We start from the raw sequence: 22,011 nt of genomic DNA, 5'->3' as shown, positions 1-22,011 counted from the left end.
CTTATTAGGAATACAGTTTAAAAGAAGGCAGACTTTTCCCTATTCACCCAACAGTGGAGGAAATGGTGAAAAAAGTATGTCCATCCAGACCATATGGGTTCAGTTCTGAAATCTTTGTCTAGGACTTAAAGGTAAAACTGAAAAATAGTTCCTCTAGTTGATGCTGCTGTATTTAGTGTATTTAGGAGGCATGCCTGAGGCAACATGGTTTCACCAGGGGAAGGTCCTGTCAGACAAATCTGATTTTTTACTTTGGTTGGGTGATTAGTGAGGTGTATCAGGGAAGAGCACTCAATGTGGTTTACTTGGATTCTAGCAAAGCTTTTGATATGGTCCAGCACAGGAGGCTCATAAATAAAATGAGAAGCCTAGGAATGGTTGCCAATGTCGTGTAATGGATTACATATTGATTGACAGGAGACTGCAGGAATGGTAAATGGAACCTACTCTGAAGTGAGAACAGTGTTGAGTAGGGATGTACATTTGTCACATCTGTTTCAGTGGGTATGCACAGAAATAGAGTATGCATATATTTTTAATAATGAGATATAAGCATGCTCTATTTTCCCCACATGTATTTAGAAAGTCAGCAAGGTACACACCGAAACAGATGTAACAGATGCACATCCCATATGTTGAGTCTCTCAAGGATCTGTGTTGGGACTGGTTCTGTTCAATGCCTTCATGAGCGACATTGCAGAGGGGTTTAAAAAAATAAAGTTTGTCTTTTTGTGGATGATTCTAAAATCTGCAATGGAGTGGACACACCTGAAGGAGTAGAGAGAATGCTTGAAGAGTGGTCAAAGATTTGGTAGCTAGGCTTCAATGCCAAAAGTGCAGAGTTGTGCACTTAGGTGCAGTAATCCTATTGAACCATATGCAATAGCGGGTGAAATACTTATGTGCACGAACTGTGAAAGAGACCTTGGGGTGAGAGTGTCTGAAGATCTGAAGGCATCAAAGCAATGTAACAAAGCAGTGGCAAAAGCCAGAGGGATGCTGGGCTGCATAGAGAGGAATACCAGCAGAAAAAAAAAGAGGTGATAATACCCTTATACAGATATTTGGTAAGGACTCACCTGAAGTACTCTGTTCAGTTTTGGAGACCGTAACTCCAAAAGGCTAGACAGGATGGAGGCGGTCCAGAGCAAGGCAACCAAAATGGTTTGGGGTTTGTATTAGAAGACCTTTGAGGAGAAGCTGAAGGATCTGAATATGTATACCCTGGAGGAGAGGAGGTGCAGAAAAAATATGATTCAGACCTTCAGATACCTGAAAGGCTTTAATGATGCACAGACATCACATTTTTTCCATTGGAAAGAAAACTGTAGAACTAGGGGTCACAATATGAAACTCCAAGGGGGTTGACTAAGAACAAACATCAGAAAATATTTCTTCACAGAAGAGGTGGTGAAGACAAAAATGATAATGGAATTTAAAAGGGCATGGGGTAAGCATTCCGGATCCTTAGAAGCTAGAGGAAGGAAATGATGAAATATAGAGTTAACTTTATTAACTTTAATGCAAATTTCGGATAAGGCGTGGGGTGACCAGCCCGCACAATTGAGGCCAATAATTCAAGGCTAGGTTATGGCATAGAGCAATTGACACTTTTACATTTGCAGCCCAATTAGCCTTGATGCTTTTTACGCAATTGCAACATCGTTCTCCACTTTGATGGGGGAATTGGATTCAGACAGGCAACGCTGAAGCCCCAACTTTTATGGTTTGGTATATTGATATGCAGACATTTGGGAAAAAGCATTATGTAGCGCAGGACTGCTTCTAAGGACAAGTCCAAAAGCAAAGCATGTTGAAACAGCATGGTTCGAATTATCAAGAAGGCTCATCCCCGTCGTTCCTGCCCCCCACCTCGTAAAAATGTTGCTAACAGTCATTTTGTTATGGATTTAAATATTACTACCTTTAATGTAAGGCTTGGGAAATAACCTGCATGGAGCAGCAGCTGCTGCTCTTAACCAGAGGGCTTGGGGATGGTCTGCATGGAGCGGCAGTTACCACCACATACAGCTTACTGGGTGGACTGGATGAGTCATTCTGTCTTCTGCCGACTGTTACTATATATTACTAATATACAGGACACACCAAGATGCTGAAAAAAAAGTGCTATCAATGTTGCTTGAAGGAAATCTTCCAAATCCAGTCAGAAGGCGGATATACCAGCATCATCTCCTGACAAGTAGAGAACCATGAGTGTTGAGGTGATGCTCAAATGATGGTATAAAAGCATAAGATTTGTCATACTGGTTTAGACCAAAGGTACATCAAGCCCATTATCTTGTTTCCAACAGTGGCCAATCTAGGTCACAGTACCTAGCAGGAATCCCATAAAATAGATAGATTCCATATTTATCCCAGGGATAAGCAATACATTTTCCCAAGTCTACCTTAATAATGGTTTATGGGCTTTTCTTCCAGGAACTTGTCCAAACCTTTTTCTAAACTTAGCTACGCAACATTTTTTTTTTACCACATCCTCTGTCAATGAGTTCCAGAGCTTAATTATCTGAGTAAAAAACAATAAGCTGGATTTTCAAAGCCCAATGCCCACCGGGTCTATTTTATAAAGGCCCGGCGATGTGCGTAAAGCCCCGGGACACGTCTAAGTCCCAGGACTTTACTAAAGGGTCGGGGGCAGGGCCAGAGGCCTCCGGCACAGCGGCCATTTGCCAGTGCGCGCAACCTGCGCCTGCCTCCAGGCAGGCACAAAAGGTATAATAAAAATTTGGGGCGGGAGTAGAGTAGGGAAAGGGGTGGGAAGGTTAGTTTAGGAGGGAGGGAATGGGGGAAGCCTGCAGGCGTTGGTGTGCGCAAGGTGAACTAGTGTACACCCCCTTACACGCGCCGATCCCTGATTTTATATCATGCACACGCCTGCGCACGCATGTTATAAAATCGGGCGTACATGTGTGCGCGCAAGATAGCGCGTGTACATTTGAAAATCTACCCCAATATTTTCTCCTGTTTATTTTAAATGTACAACTTAGTAACTTCATTATTATTTTTTTTTTATTTGATTTAATTTATATTCTGCTTGTGTGTCCCTTAGTCTTTGTATTTGTCCAAGGACAAGCAGGTTGGTAGTCCTCGCACATGGATTATATTAGATGGAACCCCAATACGGAAAACATGTCAGAGTTTCTAGAATTTTGACTTGCCACACTGCATGTCCAACATGCCCTATACCATACATCGTGGCTGGTGAACTGCTCTTGGCCTTTTTGGCCTATTTTGGAAAATTTCTAATTCTTTCGCTTTTTTACCAATTTTTCACCTGCATTAGACATCAGGTCCCCCTCGATCCATTCTCATAGCGTTCTTAGTCAGGGTTTTTGTCGTTTATTGGTAAATTTCTTTTCGTGGTCTATTTCCCTGCAGCGGTGATGTTTCGGTGCCTCCTGGCCATCAACGCCCATCTCCATCTATTTTGATTTTGCGTCTCTCTTATTTCACCCCGCCATGGCTACGTCTGGTTTCCGACTACACCCTCTGTGCCTGAGGACCATATCCATAACAGACCCCCATGAGACACGTGTCCTCTGCCTGGGAGCATCGCATGATGTCCGGGGTTGCTGCCAATGCACACAGGTGATCTCGAAGGGATGTTGTCTTTGACTCGACAAGATAGAACAGTTCTTCGGGACAGAGAAGACCAAGCATTCTGCACAGATGGACACTGCGCCATTGATATCAGCAGGACTGTCTGCGCCGTTGGCAGATAGAGGCACCGGAGTCCGACCACCATCGAGCTCCTCTGTGCCGAGGATGTTGGGTTCCTCGGCACCAGGGAAGGACTCTGCGAGCATTGAGGGAAGCTGAAGAAGCATCTGCATTCGTCTCCCGTCAATACATTGTGCCGGGCATGGGAATGCACCAGCTCATGCCGTGATGACCCCGCAGCGAGGAGCGCTAGTCCTCCGTTGGTGCCAGAGGTCCCCGACTATCTCCATTGGTCCTGATGCCAGTCACCGATCCACCTTGTGGATCCGAAGAGGATCTGGCAGCCCTCCTTCCTCCCAGTCTGTGTTGGTATCAGCAATGTTCGGGGAGGAGTTTGGGTGGCAAGTCCAACTGGTGGTGCAGTGGGCGATGTAAAGCATCAGTTCTATGGCACCGGAGCTGATACCGTACATCCTGGAACCGCTATTGGAGAAGCTCAATGATCGGTATGTTACTGACTCAACTGGTGTCTGTTCCCGGACCAGCAACAGTGCTCGTTGGGGCCCCACAGCTTCCCTCTACTGATACAGTGGTAGTTGCTGGTTCCTCGGAGGAGGAAGCTCCGCCAGGGTCTGTAGCCCCCATCCAATTCTGCTGGTGCCCCGCCCCTCTGGACAAAAGCAGAGTACCTTGGGCCCCATCACCTGTTGCTTACAGTGAGGGTGAGGGTCCCTATGACCACTGGGGGGATGATACCACAGAGACCTTTCTCTAGATGAGAGAAGGAAGTCTCCACCTGAAGACTTAACCTTTGCAGGATTTTTGAGGGTAATGGTGGAAGTCATCCCATTTCATTTACTGACTGAGGAGGATGCCAGGCAAAAAATGCTTGAGATCCTCCAGTTTTTGGAGCCTCCTAAGGAGATCATGGCTGTCTCTGTACCCAATATCCTTAAGGAGTTGCTGCTGAGGATATGGGAACACCCCCCTCACAGTACCTCCCATAAACAAGAAGGCTAATGGGGCTTACCTCATCCAGAAGGCTGCCAGATTCGATTAGCAACAGCTGCCCCATCAGTCAATGATGGGCGAATCCGCTCTCAAGAGAGCCAAGCGTTCTCAGACCCATTCCTTGGCACTCCCAGGTAAGGACCACAGAGCGATGGAGTTATGTTCATTACCCGCGTAGCTTCCTATCTGCTCCATATGAGCCAGTACTCGTGCAAAATCTGGAAGCAGGTGCAAGAGGTGGCCGAGCAGCTGCCACAGCAGCAGGACCCCTCATGTCACTGGTGCATAAGGGCCTGCAGTGCAGAAAACACGAGGTCCAAGCGACCTATGATGTTTTTGAGACGGCATTGAGGATCTCTGCAGTGAGAATCAGTGCCTGCAGAATGGCTTGGCTGTGGACCTCCGATCTCAGACCAGAGGTACAGGAATGATTTCTGACATGCCGTGTACTGGGGAGAATCTCTTTGTAGATAGGGTAAGGGATGTGGTGCCTCAGCTCAGAGACCACTAGGAAACCCTCCAACAACTCTCCTCCAGCACTCTTGACCCGTCGTGCTCTTCACAGGGCAAAGGAATTCTTTTTTTTTTTTTTTTGCCAGAGGAAGAACTAACCTCCGCCCCCTGTGCTCCCATCAACAGCATCAGGGCTTCCACAGCTGTCCCAGGTAGCAGAGAACCCCCAGCCATTGCCTCAGTCAACTCCAGGTTCAAGGTCTTGACTTGGTCGTAGGGTGCGTAGGCCAGTTGCCCGTACCCAGGATGATGGATCTTCCAATCGGGGGTAGGCTGCGGTTCTTTGCGAACTAGTGGCCCATTATAACCGTTAACCAGTGGGTTCTTTCCATAGTCTGCCAAGCATACCAATTTAACCTATTGGGTGTCCCAATAGGTTAAATTTGTACGCAATAGCCCGTTTTGGGACTGGTAGCATATTAGGAGGTACTTCTAAAGGAGCTTTCCTCCCTCTTAACGGCCAGAGCAGTCGAGCCTGTTCCACCAAGGCAAAGAGGGTGGGGATTTTACTCCAGGTACTTCCTGATTCCAAAGAAAACAGGAGGATTCCGTCCCATCCTATACCTAAGGGCCTTGAACAAATTTGTCAAAAAAGAAAAGTTCAAGATGGTTTCCCTGGGCACCTTGATGCCCTTTTTACAAAAAGGGGACTGGCTATGCTCCCTCAATCTAAAGGATGTGTACACTCACATCGAGATCTTCCCCAGTCACCAGAAGTATCTCTGATTTGTGGTGGGAAAACAGCACTTCCAGTATCAAGTGTTGCAGTTCGGGCTAGAAAAAAAGTCCAAAAGCCCCAAAAGTCTTCATAAAATGCCTGGCTGTGGTGGCAGTGCATTTTCATAGCCTGGGGGGGGTACATGTTTTCCTTTATCTGGACGATTGACTGGTCAAGAGCATATCTCGGGCAGGGGCCGTCAGGTCCATGCGCTTGACCATAAGTGTGTTGCAGTCACTAGGGTTCGTCATCAACTACCAAAGTCCCATCTCAGCCCGTCACCTCAGTTGGACTTCATAGGAGCCCTGCTAGACATGGCTTAGGCCAAGGCCTTCCTTCCTTCCTCAAAGGGCTGTCACTTTGACAACCATTGCGGCAGAGATTCAGCAGTACCAGCAGGTATCAGTCTGGCACATGTTGAGGCTATGGGTACTTTCAAATCTGGAATGGAGGAACTTTTTTTTTAAGTCCTCCTACCCAATTGTCCTAACCACAGATGCGTTCACCCTGGGTTGGGGTGCTCATGTAGATGGGCTCAGCATCCAGGGCCTCTGCTCTGCTCAGGAACGCTTTTGTCAAATCAGCTTCCTGGAGCTTCAGGCAATTGGGTACTCACTATATGGGCTTTCAGAGATTGGCTGTTGAACAAAATTGTCTTGATCCAAAATGACAACCAGATGGCAATGTGGTATGTCAACAAGCAGGGAGGCACGTGTCAGGAAGCAGTCCAGATCGGGTCATGGGCCCTGTCCTATGGAATGGTGCTCAGGGCCATGGTTGAGGACAGACTGAGTCATGCCTTCAGACCCCATGAGTGGTCCCTGGACCAGAGGTGGTGAATCGGATATTCCGCCTCTGGGGGAGCCTGGACATGGATCACTTCACATTCACTTGCAACAGAAAGGTGCCTTGGTTTTTTCTCCCTTTACAGGTCAGATGGCAAACCAGCCTCAGACACCTTTGCCTGTCAGTGGGGCAAGAGTCTTCTGTATGCGTATCCTCTGATACCCCTAGTGGCAAAGATTCTCTTGAAGCTTCATGAGAACAAGAGGACTATGATCCTAGGGTACTGAAGGAACTCAAAAATGAAATTTCTAATCTATTAGTTAAAATTTCTAACCTATCATTAAAATCATCCATTGTACTGAAGACTGGAGGGTGGCCAGTGTAACTCCAATATTTAAAAAAGGCTCCAGGGGTGATCCGGGTAACTATAGCCCAGTGAGCCTGACTTCGGTGCCGGGAAAAATAGTGGAAACTATTCTCAAGATCAAAATCGTAGAGCATATAGAAAGACAAGGTTTAATGGAACACAGTCAACATGGATTTACCCAAGGGAAGTTTTGCCTAACAAATCTGCTTCATTTTTATGAAGGGGTTAATAAACATGTGGATAAAGGTGAACCGGTAGATGTAGTGTATTTGGATTTTCAGAAGGCGTTTGACAAAGTCCCTCATGAGAGGCTTCTAAGAAAACTAAAAAGTCACGGGATAGGAGGCGATGTCCTTTCGTGGATTACAAACTGGTTAAAAGACAGGAAACAGAGAGTAGGATTAAATGGTCAATTTTCTCAGTGGAAAAGGGTAAACTGTGGAGTGCCTCAGGGATCTGTACTTGGACTGGTGCTTTTCAATATATATATATATATATATATATATATATATGATCTGGAAAGGAATACAACGAGTGAGGTTATCAAATTTGCGGATGATACAAAATTATTCAGAGTAGTTAAATCACAAGCGGATTGTGATACATTACAGGAGGACCTTGCAAGACTGGAAGATTGGGCATCCAAATGGTAGATGAAATTTAATTTGGACAAGTGCAAGGTGTTGCATATAGGGAAAAATAACCCTTGCTGTAGTTACACAATGTTAGATTCCATATTAGGAGCTACCACCCAGGAAAAAGATCTAGGTATCATAGTGGATAATACTTTAAAATTGTCTGCTCAGTGTGCTGCAGCAGTCAAAAAAGCAAACAGTTAGGAATTATTAGGAAGGGAATGGTTAATAAAACGGAAAATGCCATAATGCCTCTAATATCGCTCCATGGTGAGACATCACCTTGAATACTGTGTACAATTCTGGTCGCCGCATCTCAAAAAAGATATAGTTGCGATGGAGAAGGTCAACCAAAATGATAAAGGGGATGGAACAGCTCCCCTATGAGGAAAGGCTGAAGAAGTTAGGGCTGTTCAGCTTGGAGAAGAGATGGCTTAGGGGGGATATGATAGAGGTCTAGAATGAGTAGATGTGAATTGGTTATTTACACTTTTGAATAATAGAAGGACTAGGGGCATTCCATGAATTTAGCAAGTAGCACATTTAAGACTAATCAGAGAAAATTCTTTTTCACTCAACGCACAATAAAGCACTGGAATTTGTTGCCAGAGGATGTGGTTAGTGCAGTTAGTGTAGCTGGGTTCAAAAAAGGTTTGTACAAGTTATTGGAGGAGAAATCCATTAACTGCTATTAATCAAGTTTACTTAGGGAATAGCCACTGCTATTAATTGCATCAGTAGCATGGGATCTTCTTAGTGTTTGGGTAATTGCCAGGTTCTTGTGGCCTGGTTTGGTCTCTGTTGGAAACAGGATGCTGGGCTTGACCCAGCATGGCAATTTCTTATGTTCTTATAGCCCCTTATTGGCTGAGATAGGTCTGGTTTCCACTCTTACAGGAGTTTCCCAACTGAGGGACTTATCAGTCTGGGGACTTCCCCAGAACTCATCACACAAGATTGAGGCAGATTGAAACATCCTAATCTCCAGGCTCTGTTGCTTACAGCCTGGATGTTGATAGGTTAATCCTGTAACCACTTGATCTCTGAGGATGTGTCTTGGGTCCTGGTGGCCTCTAGAAAGCCTTCCACTAGAAAGTCCTATGGACTGAAGGGAAGGAGGTTTTTCATGTGGCCTGAGCAGAAGGCCCTAGATCCGTTCTCCTGCCCCAAACAAACACTGCTCGGTTAACATCTACACCTGTGGTCTGTCCAGTCTGCCCAGCAAGCTTCCCATGGTAGTATCTGCCATGCTATGCAGTGTATCAGTCAGTTTTGCTTGATGTGCTTTGCTCATGGACTTGGCCATAGTAGCAATCCTGTGTTTTTTCCTTAATATCTGTGCATCAGTACCCCAGACGGTAAAAAAAAAAAAAAAAATAAGTCATGGCTCGGGTTCGTTGTCTCTAAATCCAAATTTCTCTTTCCTTTAACCTCCCATCCCCATCCTGTGTGTGTGTGTATAGAGATAGATAGATAGAGTAACCCATGTAGGGAAAAATAACCTAGCTGTAACTACATGATGTTAGGTTCCATTTTAGGATCTATCACCCAGGAAAAGTTCTAGGCATCATAGTTGATATTATGTTGATATCATCGGCTCGGTGTGCTGTGGCAGTCAAAAGAAAAAGTAAACAGAATGTTAGCAATTAATAGAAAGGGAATGGCAAATTAAAATGGAGGATGTCATAATGCCTCTGTATCGCTCCTTGGTGAGACTGCACCTTGAATACTGTGTGCAATTCTGGTTGCCGCATCTCAAAAAAGATATAGTTGCACTGGAGAAAGTACAGAGAAGGGTGACCAAAATGATAAAGGGGATGGAACGGCTCCCCTTTGAGGAAAGGTTAAAGAGGTTAGGGCTGTTTAGTTTGGAGAAGAGATGGCTGAGGGGGGATATGATAGAGGTCTACAAAATCATAAAAGAACTTTAATGAGTAAATGTGAAATGGTTATTTATACTTTGAGGTAATACAAGGGCATGGGGACACTCCATGAAGTTAGCAAGTAACACATTTAAAGCAAAGCAGAATTCTTTTTCACTCAATGCACAATTAAGTTCTGGAATTAGTTGCCAGAGGATGTGATTAAGGTTGCTAGTGTAGCTGGGTTTAAAAAAAGGTTTGGATAATTTCATGGAGGAAAAGTCCATATACTGCTATTAATAGGGAATAGCTATCAGTCTCTCAAATTAGGCTACCAAATCCTCACCGTATAATCATACAATAGATAACCATTATTGATGAGGAATTTCTAAATCTTTATAGGTATAACAATTTTTTCTTTTTGTAATAAGGGAATTAGTATCAGATTTTAATGAGCTGTCATGTATGCAGTCATTTGGCTCTTGCCCGCAATGGGCTGTGTATGTGGCACTTGATTTTTGCCTCATTTACTATTTCCCAATATTATTATGTTTGCTTTTTTAAAACCTTTAAAAGTGCACGCAATTCAGCTTATCTCAACTTGTTGCCGTGACTTCACCGACACCCCCAGTGTTCTTCTTGCTGTCTTCTTCCCGGAACTTAACCGATACCTAGGTGTTCCAAAACCTAATCAAAGACCATTTCTTTTTTTTTTCTTTTTTTCTGTTTTTCCTTTAATGCTGCCCTCTGCGTTGCTGACATTAATCAACTCAAACAGTTAACACTTGGTCAAGGTTGTTCTCAGGACTCTGTATCTGCAATTGAGATTGAAAAGACCCTCCCCCTGATTAGCTTACTAAGTTAAACATTTACTTAGCTGGACACAAGAAGCTTTAGTGCTTCCTGTCTCCTGGCTGAGCACAGCCCACAATGGACCTGATTGACCCCTTCTGGCTCTGTGAGTCAGCAGCCCCCAAGCTAGTTAGAGCAGGACTCTATCTAGAAAGAGAGAGAGATTATAATGAAAGCACAGACAGCAATATATTATTCACAGAAGCCTTCTAAAATTAAAAATTAATAAAAGCAGGTATTCCTTAGCTGCACACTGGAAACAGTCTACCTCCTGAAGGCATTTTTGAGGTCCACTCTCATTGGAAAATATATGGAAAAATTAAGATGTTCTTTATATTTGTAATAATAAAATGCAGATTTTTATTTCTAAAGTGGATATATCGATCATAAAAGAAAATTGATTAAAAATTACATTACGGCTGAGAGCAACAACCATATTGGATGTGAAATTCTCATGCATCAGCCTTCCAGTTCCACGCATTGCTTCCTAAGTGATTCCTGTAACTTACCTTTACAATGAGACCACTTTGTCCCATGTCCTGTTAGTCAGCATTTCTTGTGTCATCCTCACAGTCAGGCCTCTCTGCTATAAGACATGCTTTTTCCACTGCGGTGCACAGGTGGATCCTTGCAATGGAATTTCCTTTCCCTTTTTTTGATAGTTATGTCTTCCGATGCCCCCAGTAGTTAACACTTTTCTAGAACTTCAAAACAGCATAAAACTAGAAATCTTGAAGTAAATATTGAAACCTTTGAGGCAGATTTTATAAATCTGCGCAGCCTCATACGTTTGTTCGCGCACCAGGCGCGAACAGGAGTGCGTGGGATTTCAATTGATACGCGCGTAGCCATTAAAATCCGGGGTCGGCGCGCGCAAGGCTGCCCAAAATCGGCAGCCTGTGCACGCCGAGCCACGCAGCCTGCCTCCGTTCCCTCCGATTTCGGAGCGGCCTCGGAGGGAACTTTCCTTTGCCCTTCCCCCCCTTCCCCAACCTAACCCCCCCCCCCCCCCCACCTCTATCAAGAAAGTTACGCCTGCTTGAAGTAGGCGTAACTTTGCGCGCGCCGGGCCGGCTGCTGCACTCCATGTTCCGGTCCAGGGGCTGGTCCGGAGGCCGCGGCCACGCCCCGGAACACTCCCAGGCCGAAACCACGCCCACGGCGCTGCCCCCGGATGACGCACTGAACACATCACGCCCCCCCCCCCCCCCCCCCCCGGAAAGTGCCGGGACTTACGCGCGTCCCGGGGCTTTGTGCACACCGGAAGCCTATGCAGCATAGGCTCGGCGCGCGCAGGGGGGTGTTTGGCCAGGTTTTCGGGAGGTACGTGCGTATCTTACGCTCTGAAAATCTTTCCCTTTGTGTGCAAAACTTTTCAAATTATGAGCACAAAAACTGAGGTTTAAATCATTCCCTCCTGCTGACTGCATACATTTTTGTGAGCACAAAAACAGGCATCGATGGAGGTGTTCTGGGGGCTGGGCTAAGCTTTATCCAGTGAGCAGGCACATTCAGTGCTCTTTGGCTAAAGTTATGCATGTAAGTCTGGTCACAGAAATCACAGTCCTAAATTTATCCAGATAAAGTTATGCAGATATGTTTAACCACAGATATTCAGCAGCAGATTTACATGTATAAACGTTACCTAGATAAATCTTCTGATTGCCAGCCCTCTGAATATTGCCCTTCTTATTCGTGGTTGGGGGGGGGGGGTGAAAGAAGAATTGGATACAGATGACAGTTAACACAGGCCCTGACCTTTATGGTCCAGGGTTCTGATACGTAGACTTAAGTGAAAAAGCACAGGACTGCTTCTAAAGCCAAGTCCATAAGCAAAATGTATTAGCACTATCTGAATTTTCTAGAAGACTCATCACCCAGTAAAAACGTTGCTGGCAGTACTTTTTTTTTTTTTTTATGGGTTATCCTAAGGCTTGGGAGTAACTGCACGGAGCAGCAGTTCCTACCCTAAAGAGAAGCAGATACTACCATAAGAAGCTTGCTGGACAGACTGGATGGACCCTTTGGTCCTTTTCTGCCGCCATTACTATGTTACTATGTACGTCTATGGCGAGCCTTAGGAAAATGTCAGGTAACAGCTGTCATTAATTTTAAATTGCTTTTACTCCTAGGGGAATTCTGCACAATGTAGAATTTGCGCAGGATTCTCTCCATGTGCGGAATTTACCACCACCTGTGCACAATTTGCACTGCGAGCCAGCGAGAGAAAGAAGAGCTAGAGTGGGCCATTCGTGAAAGGAGGAGCTGCCACTGCCGTCGCCTTCCTGCACCACGGGGCTCTCACAGTGTGAAGTGTGGTGTCCGAACTCCAGTACTGTTGTTGTGAGACTTTGAGAAGGGCACTGGAGTTCGGGTACTGTGCCTCACTCTGAGAGCCGTGTGGTGCAGCAAGACAGCTATGCCAGGATTGCTGGTTGAGGCTGACATCTGGGAAAAGTGGGTAAGAGACTGGGGGTTGATGTGAGAGAGATTGGGGGGATAAGTTGGCAGAAGGGAGTGAGAGTTCAGGGAGAAAGGGGGAGAGTGTTGAAGGGGATGACCTGGGGACAGGAAAGAGTATTCAGAGGAAATATGGTCTACTTCCTTATGGTTAGGACTTCTGGATTTCAGGGTTTTTCATTTGCCCTTCGGTGGAGCCCAGAAGGAGCTGTAGGAAGCACAACCTCTTTCAATTACTTGTATTTGTAGTTACAACCACAGACACCACTGTATTGATGCAAGTATTGGCAGCTGCAAGAAGTCTGCATCGCTTGTAGCTGGGATCACCCGCTAGATTCCGTGGATTGCTAAAGTAAAATCCCCCAAAACCAAAAGCCCTAGATATGGGGTAGATTTACTATACTTCTGGGAGAATTCTGTGCCAAAATCTAAAACATTTTACATATTTGAATAAGAACCTTTTCTGTTTTGAAGTTTGAGTGGTAATTTAATTTGAAGACAGTGATTGCATTGCATTATGCAGAATTTTGCAAAATTTAAAATAAATTGTGTGGAGAATTTCCCCAGTAGTATTCTTTGCTTGCTTTCAGAAAATAGAATAAATTGCACAGAAGAAGTGAATACAAATAAATAGCAAGGTGACTAGTTAACTTGTGTAAAGCTACACTTTATGGAAAAATTACATGTAGCACATATTCCATTTATTTTAGAAACTCAGAGGTGAATCTTTAAAACAATTTTTTAGCTAAGTCCTAAACTTAGCCATAAAGATCTGGGGTTTAAATATATTCCTCCACTGACCAGCAAGTTTTAGCTAGATAATTCATTATTCACCTAAAACTTGGACAGGTAAAATAGAGGCAGGCTGCAGGCATTCTAATGTAGAGCAAAGTTATCTGGCAGTCCTAAATTTCTTCCATTTGCAGCTAGATAGCTCTTTACTTAACCAAATTTATTAAAAATATAGCCAATTAAGTGGCTGAAAATTAAACTTTAAAAAAATCTTTGGTGCTTTTAGTCCCCCTTCCCTAGAAAACATTTTAAAATGCTCACCAAACAAAACTTTAGGTTACAAATGCTTTTGAAAGCACTTAGTTACTTTAAATGTGTTTATCCATGTTGTGCCTAAGGTCATATAGCTGAATTTGTGGAAAAGATGGGTATTAGAATGTCATTAAACTACCAAAAAATGTCTCTACTACTATGCCAGTCCATTTTGACTTTTGCTTCAGTAGTTTCTCTCCTTTGGGACTCCAGATTCATCAGAAGCTGCCCCAGTATGGACTGTGTTGCATGAGTCTTCATTTGCAACTACCCAGGATTATTCTGCCCATTTTAATGCCCCTTGTCTTATCTTGCATAACCTTCATAGTAATAAAGCTTCAGCCAGGGGCCAGATACCCCTCTCTCCCTCCCAACTATCGGCAGCTGCTATGCATGCAAAGTCTGACTATTGGGTACCACTGTTGATTAACAACTGGGAAACCACCATCTCTACACCCCTCCTCCTCCCCCCCCCCCCCCCCCCCCCCCCCCCCCCCCCCCCCCCCACCCTGCACCTTCATTGCAGAGCAGTGAGCATTACCTCCACATCAGCCAAAGCCCAGGAGCAAAAGCTGATTTTGTGATTCAGACCCTGATCTCTCACATGGTAGTGCCTAGCATTGCCACTGACTCATCAGTCTAACCCACCATAGTTACAAGTAGATGATGGCGGATGAAGACCAGTTGGGCCCATTCAGTCTGCCCAGTGTTTTCCTGGCCTACATTTCTGAGGATATATCCCAGCTGCCAGCCATAGAAGCTTGAATACTTGTAGGATATCGAACCTTTTCTAAGCCACACCAGTGTTTGAGCTGACATCTACTTTTGGATGACCATGTTACAGTATATAGCTAATTTGACAATCAGGTCTGTTATAGATACACTTCAGTCAGGTATAATAAATACACGATATGATGTCTTGCTTTTTAGGAAGATGAAAAATTTCTGACAGATCTGTTTGCACAGCTAACAGATGAAGCCACAGATGATGAGAAGAGACAAGAGTTGGTAAGTGCTGTATGTACGACATGACTTGAGAGATCATTTACAAATTATTTGGTATATGGTTTAAAAAAAAAAAAAAAAGGGGGGGGGGTGGGGTTCATTTTCTTCCCAAAGTTCAAATTTTGGTAGAGTTCTAAAAGATTAAACAGATCTCTTCAGTTACACATTTTGAAAATTACCGTACTTGAATTCGTATATACATTAGATTTTTGTTTTCTAAATTTCAGGTAAATTTTCTAAAAGAGTTTTGTGCATTTTCTCAAACATTACAACCTCAAAACAGAGATGCTTTCTTCAAGACATTGTCTAATATGGGCATACTGTCAGCACTAGAAGTCATCCTAGTAAGTTCATTTAGTACCTCTCTCCAAAATTTCTATATTTAAATTTCTTTAAAATAAAAAAGGAGCCATACATTTCGTTAGTAGCTTTATTTGAAAAGTAATACCAATAATTTAAAATATATTTAAGACTTCCATGAGGGAACATCAGTTTGTTCAGAGGTTTCATTGGCTTTAGAACATTTTCCTTGTATTTGTTATCTTTTACTTTAAAAATATTAATATTTTTTTACTCTAACATTTAAAAGGCATCTCAACAAATTGAGGAACAGTAGACACATTTCATTGTTATTTCAGGGTATGGATGATGCACAGGTGCGGAGTGCTGCTACTGATATTTTCTCCTATTTGGTTGAATACAATCCATCCATGGTTCGAGAGTTTGTTATGCAAGAGGCTCAACAGAATGATGATGTAAGTAAGAGCTGCTTAAATCAAAAGTTGAAATGCCTTTTTTAAAATATTACATTGTGTATGCTTTATTTGTTTTATGTACTTTTTACTTGGAAAATAGATGTGCTAATAGTTTGAGATTTATTGGCCCAGCGACAGCTTGTTAATTTTCTGTCAAACACATGGGAAAACTTTTGTCTAAAATGATTCATTGAGAGATGCATCTTAATTTTCAAGTAAATCCTGACTGTGTGTAATTGATAAAGGAAAAAAAAAAAGAGGAGAGGCTTGCCCACAGCTGAAGAATGATTTCCCAGCTCCATAGTTTGCTGTCTGAACAGGCCTAAACAGAAAGTCTTCTCATGACAGAGCCCTTCTGTGCTTTTTATTTAGTCAGCAAAAATCATCCAGCTCATGTACATCTGCCAGGGTTCAAATATAGACCCTCCCTGTTTTGTTCACATGCAAACTCCTGCTTCAGTTTATTTTTTATTTCATGAATCAAAATGTAGTTATAATTGTAACTATGCTACCCTTTAAAAAAAAAAAAAAAAAAGTGGAAAAAATTATTGAAGAATTATAAATTTCACACTAATGTTGAAATTTTTTGTTTATTCCTGCAGGATATATTACTTATTAATCTCATCATAGAGCACATGATTTGTGACACAGATCCTGAACTTGGAGGGGCAGTTCAGCTCATGGGTCTGCTTCGGACATTAGTTGACCCAGAAAACATGTTAGCTACTGCCAATGTAAGCAAGATGCTTTTATTCTTCTGTATACCTTTTAAGGTAGTTTTATATTTTTTTTAATTAATTTATTTAGTAGTAAATTGTAAAAAAATATTGGATTATTTATAGTGTGGCATTAATGGACAAGAGATGGGTAGTAAAGTAGGGAAAATGTACAGTTAGAAAATTATGCAAGAAGCCCAAAATAAACTACTTAAGAGAGTGGCTTACTTCTGAAATATCAATAGCGCAAGTGTGTTGTAATAGAGGTGTAGAAATGGTCCCAAAAAACTAATTTTAACAACAAATAATTTGTTACAATCGATTTCTATAACGCAAAATGTTTATAAAACACCAAATAGTTCAACACCATATTTATTGTGAACAATTCCCTAGTTAGTACAACTCTTTTGTTGTACTAACTAGGGAATATGGGATACAACCACAGAATATGTGGAATGACGAATAAGCACACAAAATGATTATATCAATAGCGCAAGTGTGTTGTAATAGAGATGTTCAACTCTTTTATTGTACTAACTAGGGAATAGTTCGCAATAAATATGGTTTTGAACTATTTGGTGTTTTTATAAACATTTTGCGTTATAGAAATCGGTTGTAACAAATTATTTGTTGTTAAAATTCATTTTTTGTGTCAATTTGAACACCTCTATTACAACACACTTGCGCTATTGATATAATCATTTTGTGTGCTTATTCATCATTCCACATATTTTGTGGTTGTATCCCATATTGCTGAAATAAACATCAAACACTGACAACAGAAGGAAGCTGTTTTTGGCACAATGTTGAGGTGAGAACTAGAGTATATTTGAGCGTAAGATCATATGCAACAAACCTTGGTTTATGAGTGAGGTTCATTCTTACTTATAAATATTTGATATTCTGCTTTTTTTTTTTTTCAGGAATGATCTCAAAGCAGATTACAATCAATTTTAGTAGGCTTACAAGTAATTTAGAAAAAACAAAGCCATAGCATTGTATACCATTATAATAGCATAGGGTCCAGGGATACAGAAACTTAATTCTTTCCTAACCAAGAGACTTGTCATGGTCACTGTTCCCTCTTACTTGTTGTGGATTGTGTGTGCAAAATGTTCGTGTGCAATATAGTATACAAATTCGTGTACTGAGTTCTCTGAAACAATATTCTATTTTCCTTTTTTTGTGCGTTTTTTGTTTTTTCTGTGTGCACTTGTTTCACAACCTAGGTGCATGCACGCAGCTTACAGGAAACATTGTTCATGTTTTGTGCAAAACAAACCCATTTGGAGACATGCCCAAGAGTCATCTGAATTCCTCCCCCCCACCCCCCTATTCTATATCAGAAAAGGAGGAGCAATCAGGATTTTAATTAAAACTTATTTCCTAAATGAATAGTCCATAAAGGCATTCAGAGCCAGATATTCTAGAATACTGCTTCAGTTTCATGCAAGTAGTGCTCTGTTTTCCTGCTCTGGTAAGTGATTTCACTTCCAAAAAGGGTGGTATGCTCCTACCCCCAAAGTGAATTAAGGATAGAGACTAAAGGTAGTTAAGCATTTTCATCGAAACCATCACATCTTTCATTTAACATTTTTCTGATGAATATTGTTGTCTAAGCTTTATTATACAGGGTAGCCCATGGAAAGTAGCCCGCCTCCAATACCAGTTATTGGAGGCAGGCTACTTTTCCTTGGGCCACCCTGTACATTTCTGTATAACCAGACAAAATTTATAAATATGTTATAAAAAAATAATAATAATAATATTAATTGTGTTTATTCTTAATCTGAATGTTTAAAAATCCCTACAGCTTTTTCAGACTTCTTAAAAGCAGTTGGTTAACTTGTAGCTTTTATTGGAATTTGCCTTACTTTAATTTTTAAAGTCTTTTTCAAATGGTGCAAACATTTTGCCAAGATTGAAATTACGCTGTCATTTCTGCACAAACATGGCAGACAAAATTAGTGGGGAAAAAAGTTTTAAAACATTTTCTGTCAATAAGCAGGCTGAATTAGCCATTACATGTGGGTAACGTCATCCTGCAGCACCGAATTAACTCATTTCCCCAAGCTAATTGTTGTTTGAGCACAACTGAGCATGTGTGGGAGTTGCCTCAGTCATTTTTTGTCTGAGAACAGGACAGGCATAATTGGTCTCTTAAGTTGCCTTTCTGCTTCTGCAGCCCCACAACAGCACTTTTCAATGCTACTAAAAAAAAAAAAAAAAAATTCTTGATGACTAAGTGTGGCCATCTCTTCTACTGTATTTGGGCAGAAGAAGAAATCAACCACTGCAGCAGTTTTAAGAATTGTATCTGGGAAGATTATGTCCCTCACAGACAGCCACAAACAACCGGAGAGAGCCCGGCAGGGATTTAAAACCTCCCTGCTAGGCGCCGCTTCCTCCTTCTCCACGCGGCGACCGAAGACCTGCGCGACCGGCGCCGGAGCCCCACCGGGGGAAGGTCAGGTCAGTGTTCGGCCTCCCCACCCGGGGGACCCCGACGCCAGCCGCGATCGCTGAGGCCCTATCCGGCGAACGCAAGAAAAACTTCAAAACATTAAAAAAGGGAAACGCGATAAGGCCCGCCCCCAACTGAGACCGGCAACCAACCGGAGAGAGCCCGGCAGGGATTTAAAACCTCCCTGCTAGGCGCCGCTTCCTCCTTCTCCACGCGGTGACCGAAGACCTGCGCGACCGGCGCCGGAGCCCCACCGGGGGAAGGTCAGGTCAGTGTTCGGCCTCCCCACCCGGGGGACCCCGACGCCAGCCGCGATCGCCGAGGCCCTATCCGGCGAACGCAAGAAAAACTTCAAAACATTAAAAAAGGGAAACGCGATAAGGCCCGCCCCCAACTGAGACCGGCAACCAACCGGAGAGAGCCCGGCAGGGATTTAAAACCTCCCTGCTAGGCGCCGCGCGCCGAAGGAGCGCGACAAAGGGGCCTGCCCCTTTGTTTCGCCCCTTCGTTTCGATCCTCGCTTCCCCGAGCAGCTTCACAACATTACCGCACCAGAGCTCTTCCAGCGTCCATCTTGCTCACATTCTTCCAGCTCTCACCCAGCAAGTACCAGCCTGCGCCCAGCCAGCGCCATCTCAGCAAGTTGTCAACATACGAAAGTGACTACAGCTGGAAGACCCATACCCACGAAAGTGACTACAGCCTATGACTACAGCCTAAACAATACAATAGTAACAGATAGTAAAAGTGCTGAAGCTCTACGAAGTTTACTGCCGGCATTAAAGCCAATATAAAACCCGTTATATCCACCGTAGTATCCAGTCCAGCCACTCCAGCTTCCAGCATCCACTCCAGCTTCCAGCATCCAGTCCAGCCACTCCAGCATCCGGTCCAACCACTCCAGCTTCCAGCATCCACTCCAGCATCCACTCCAGCTTCCAGCATCCGGTCCAACCACTCCAGCTTCCAGCATTCAGTCCAGCCACTCCAGCATCCAGTCCAGCCACTCCAGCATCCGGTCCAGCCGCTCCAGCTTCCACTCCAGCAAACTAAGAAGAATGTCCCCATCCTTTCCAATCCCAATCCTCCCACACTGTCCTCCTTCCAAAGGACATTCAACTCGACACGCCCATTACCATAACCTTAAATCCCTCTCTCCAATTGTGATCACTCCCATTACCCAACTGCTAGGCCTCACACTATTTACGTTAACACTATTCAATGCACAATCCCTAACTAAGAAATCAGTAATACTAAACGACTATCTCATCGATGTGAAACCAGACATATGCGCAATTACTGAGACATGGCTCAAACCTTCTGACACTGCAATAATTAACCAATTACCCACGGAGACATACAACTTCTTCTCCATCCCACGTCATGGAAAAAAAAAGGAGGAGGAATCCTCCTAGCTACAAAAAAGGACCACAGATTCACTCAACACTCCTCCAATACCGACTCGAAACTCGAATTTGGCTTCTTCTCGTCAGACAAACTCCAAATTTTACTTCTCTACGCTCCTCCAGGTTTACTGGAAACAGACGCATCTCCCCTGGTCGAACTAACTACTTCCCTTATCAATCTAGATGCCCCAGCGATAATATTAGGTGACTTCAACCTGCACGTCGACAACTCCACATTATCACCCAACTGCGAAGCCTTACTGACAGCATACTCCGCTTTAGGTTTCACTCAATTAGTTAACAAACCCACACACAAAGCCGGACACACGTTAGACCTTATCTTCGTCAATACAGCAATCAAACTGGTCCAGCACCCCACCTGCACGAAGGTACCATGTTCAGATCACTCCATCTTAACTTCCTCATTCTCAATAAAAGATACCAGTCCATCTCGCATACCCTCACATTGCTTCACTTACAGGAAAACATGCACCACAGAAGATCTTAGCAATCACTTATTATCACATCTCACCCAAGTAGACTTCACCAATCCGAACTCAGCGCTTCGATCTTGGAACAACATCACGGAATCGATAGCCAACAAGCTATGCCCCCTAACAAAAAAACCTCACCCCAACTCGTCCAAAAGACAACCATGGTTTACCCTAGAGCTAAGAAAGCTTAAACTATTGCTAAGACAAAATGAGGCTAAATGGCGTAAAAACCCAGGTACCATCACTCTATCTACTTATAAATCTACTCTTCACCAATACAAATCGAATACATTAAGATCCAAGAGGAACTACTACGCATCCAAGATCCACCACCTAATCTTCGACACTAAAGCCCTCTTTAGCTACGTCTCTAACCTCACTCAAATAAACCCATCAGAAATTGCCCTCAACCAAGCCAAATCTAAAGCGGAAGAACTAGCGCTATTTTTCAATAACAAAATCAGCAAACTTCTAACTCAGCTGCCCCCCAACACCGCATCTACTTCAACACCTCCTCAGACCGCCTTCAAAAATACCCACTTAGAAGAACTGGAACTCACTTCTTCCATTGAGATCCAAGGTATTCTACGGAAAATGAAACCATCTTCTCACCCTTCGGACCACATCCCCTCGAAATTGCTTCTATCAATTCCTGACTCCATCTCCAAATCCCTGTCAGACATCATAAATTGCTCTATAACACAAGGATCTTACCCAGATGACCTAAAATTGGCCTCTCTCAAACCATTACTCAAGAAACCTAATCTAGATCCTAATGACCCAAACAACTACCGACCGATCGCCAACCTCCCCTTCATAGCTAAGATTATGGAGAAATTGGTGAACACCCGACTCTCAAACTACATTGAAGAAAACAACCTCCTATTCCCATCACAATACGGTTTCCGCAAAACACTAAGCACGGAGTCCCTCCTCATTTCCTTAACAGATCACCTCATCCTGGGCCTCGATAAAGGTCAAGCCTTCTTACTGATCCTACTGGACCTTTCTTCAGCCTTTGACACCGTCAATCATTCCTTACTCATTAACCAGTTAGCCTCCATAGGTATCTCAGGCACAGCACTATCTTGGTTCATATCATTTCTCAGCAATAGAGGATACAAGGTCAAGATACAGAACAAAGAATCCTCTCAACATCCGTCGTCAGTAGGAGTCCCACAGGGGTCCTCCCTGTCTCCTACTTTATTTAACATTTACCTTATACCGTTATGCCAACTTCTC

General features: G+C 43.4%; 1 protein-coding gene across 6 annotated transcripts in view; it reads left to right on the top strand.

Moving 5' to 3' along the window:
• The window catches only part of PPP4R3A (protein phosphatase 4 regulatory subunit 3A), a 161,723-nt gene that overhangs the window by 97,361 nt on the left and 42,351 nt on the right, over positions 1–22,011 (top strand). For 3 of the 6 annotated variants that reach the window (XM_029597802.1, XM_029597801.1, XM_029597804.1), the window contains exons 5-8: positions 14,860–14,937; positions 15,162–15,278; positions 15,573–15,689; positions 16,292–16,462. In XM_029597802.1, coding sequence (XP_029453662.1) covers positions 14,860–14,937; positions 15,162–15,278; positions 15,573–15,689; positions 16,292–16,462 — 483 coding nt within the window. The remainder of the gene's footprint in view (positions 1–14,859; positions 14,938–15,161; positions 15,279–15,572; positions 15,690–16,291; positions 16,463–22,011) is intronic. The other 3 variants (XM_029597803.1, XM_029597807.1, XM_029597805.1) reach the window with 2 other exon arrangements.

The sequence above is a fragment of the Rhinatrema bivittatum genome, chromosome 4 (genome assembly GCF_901001135.1).
Source record: "Rhinatrema bivittatum chromosome 4, aRhiBiv1.1, whole genome shotgun sequence".
NCBI classification, from domain to species: domain Eukaryota; kingdom Metazoa; phylum Chordata; class Amphibia; order Gymnophiona; family Rhinatrematidae; genus Rhinatrema; species Rhinatrema bivittatum.
This window is presented reverse-complemented; position numbering and strand designations above follow the sequence as displayed.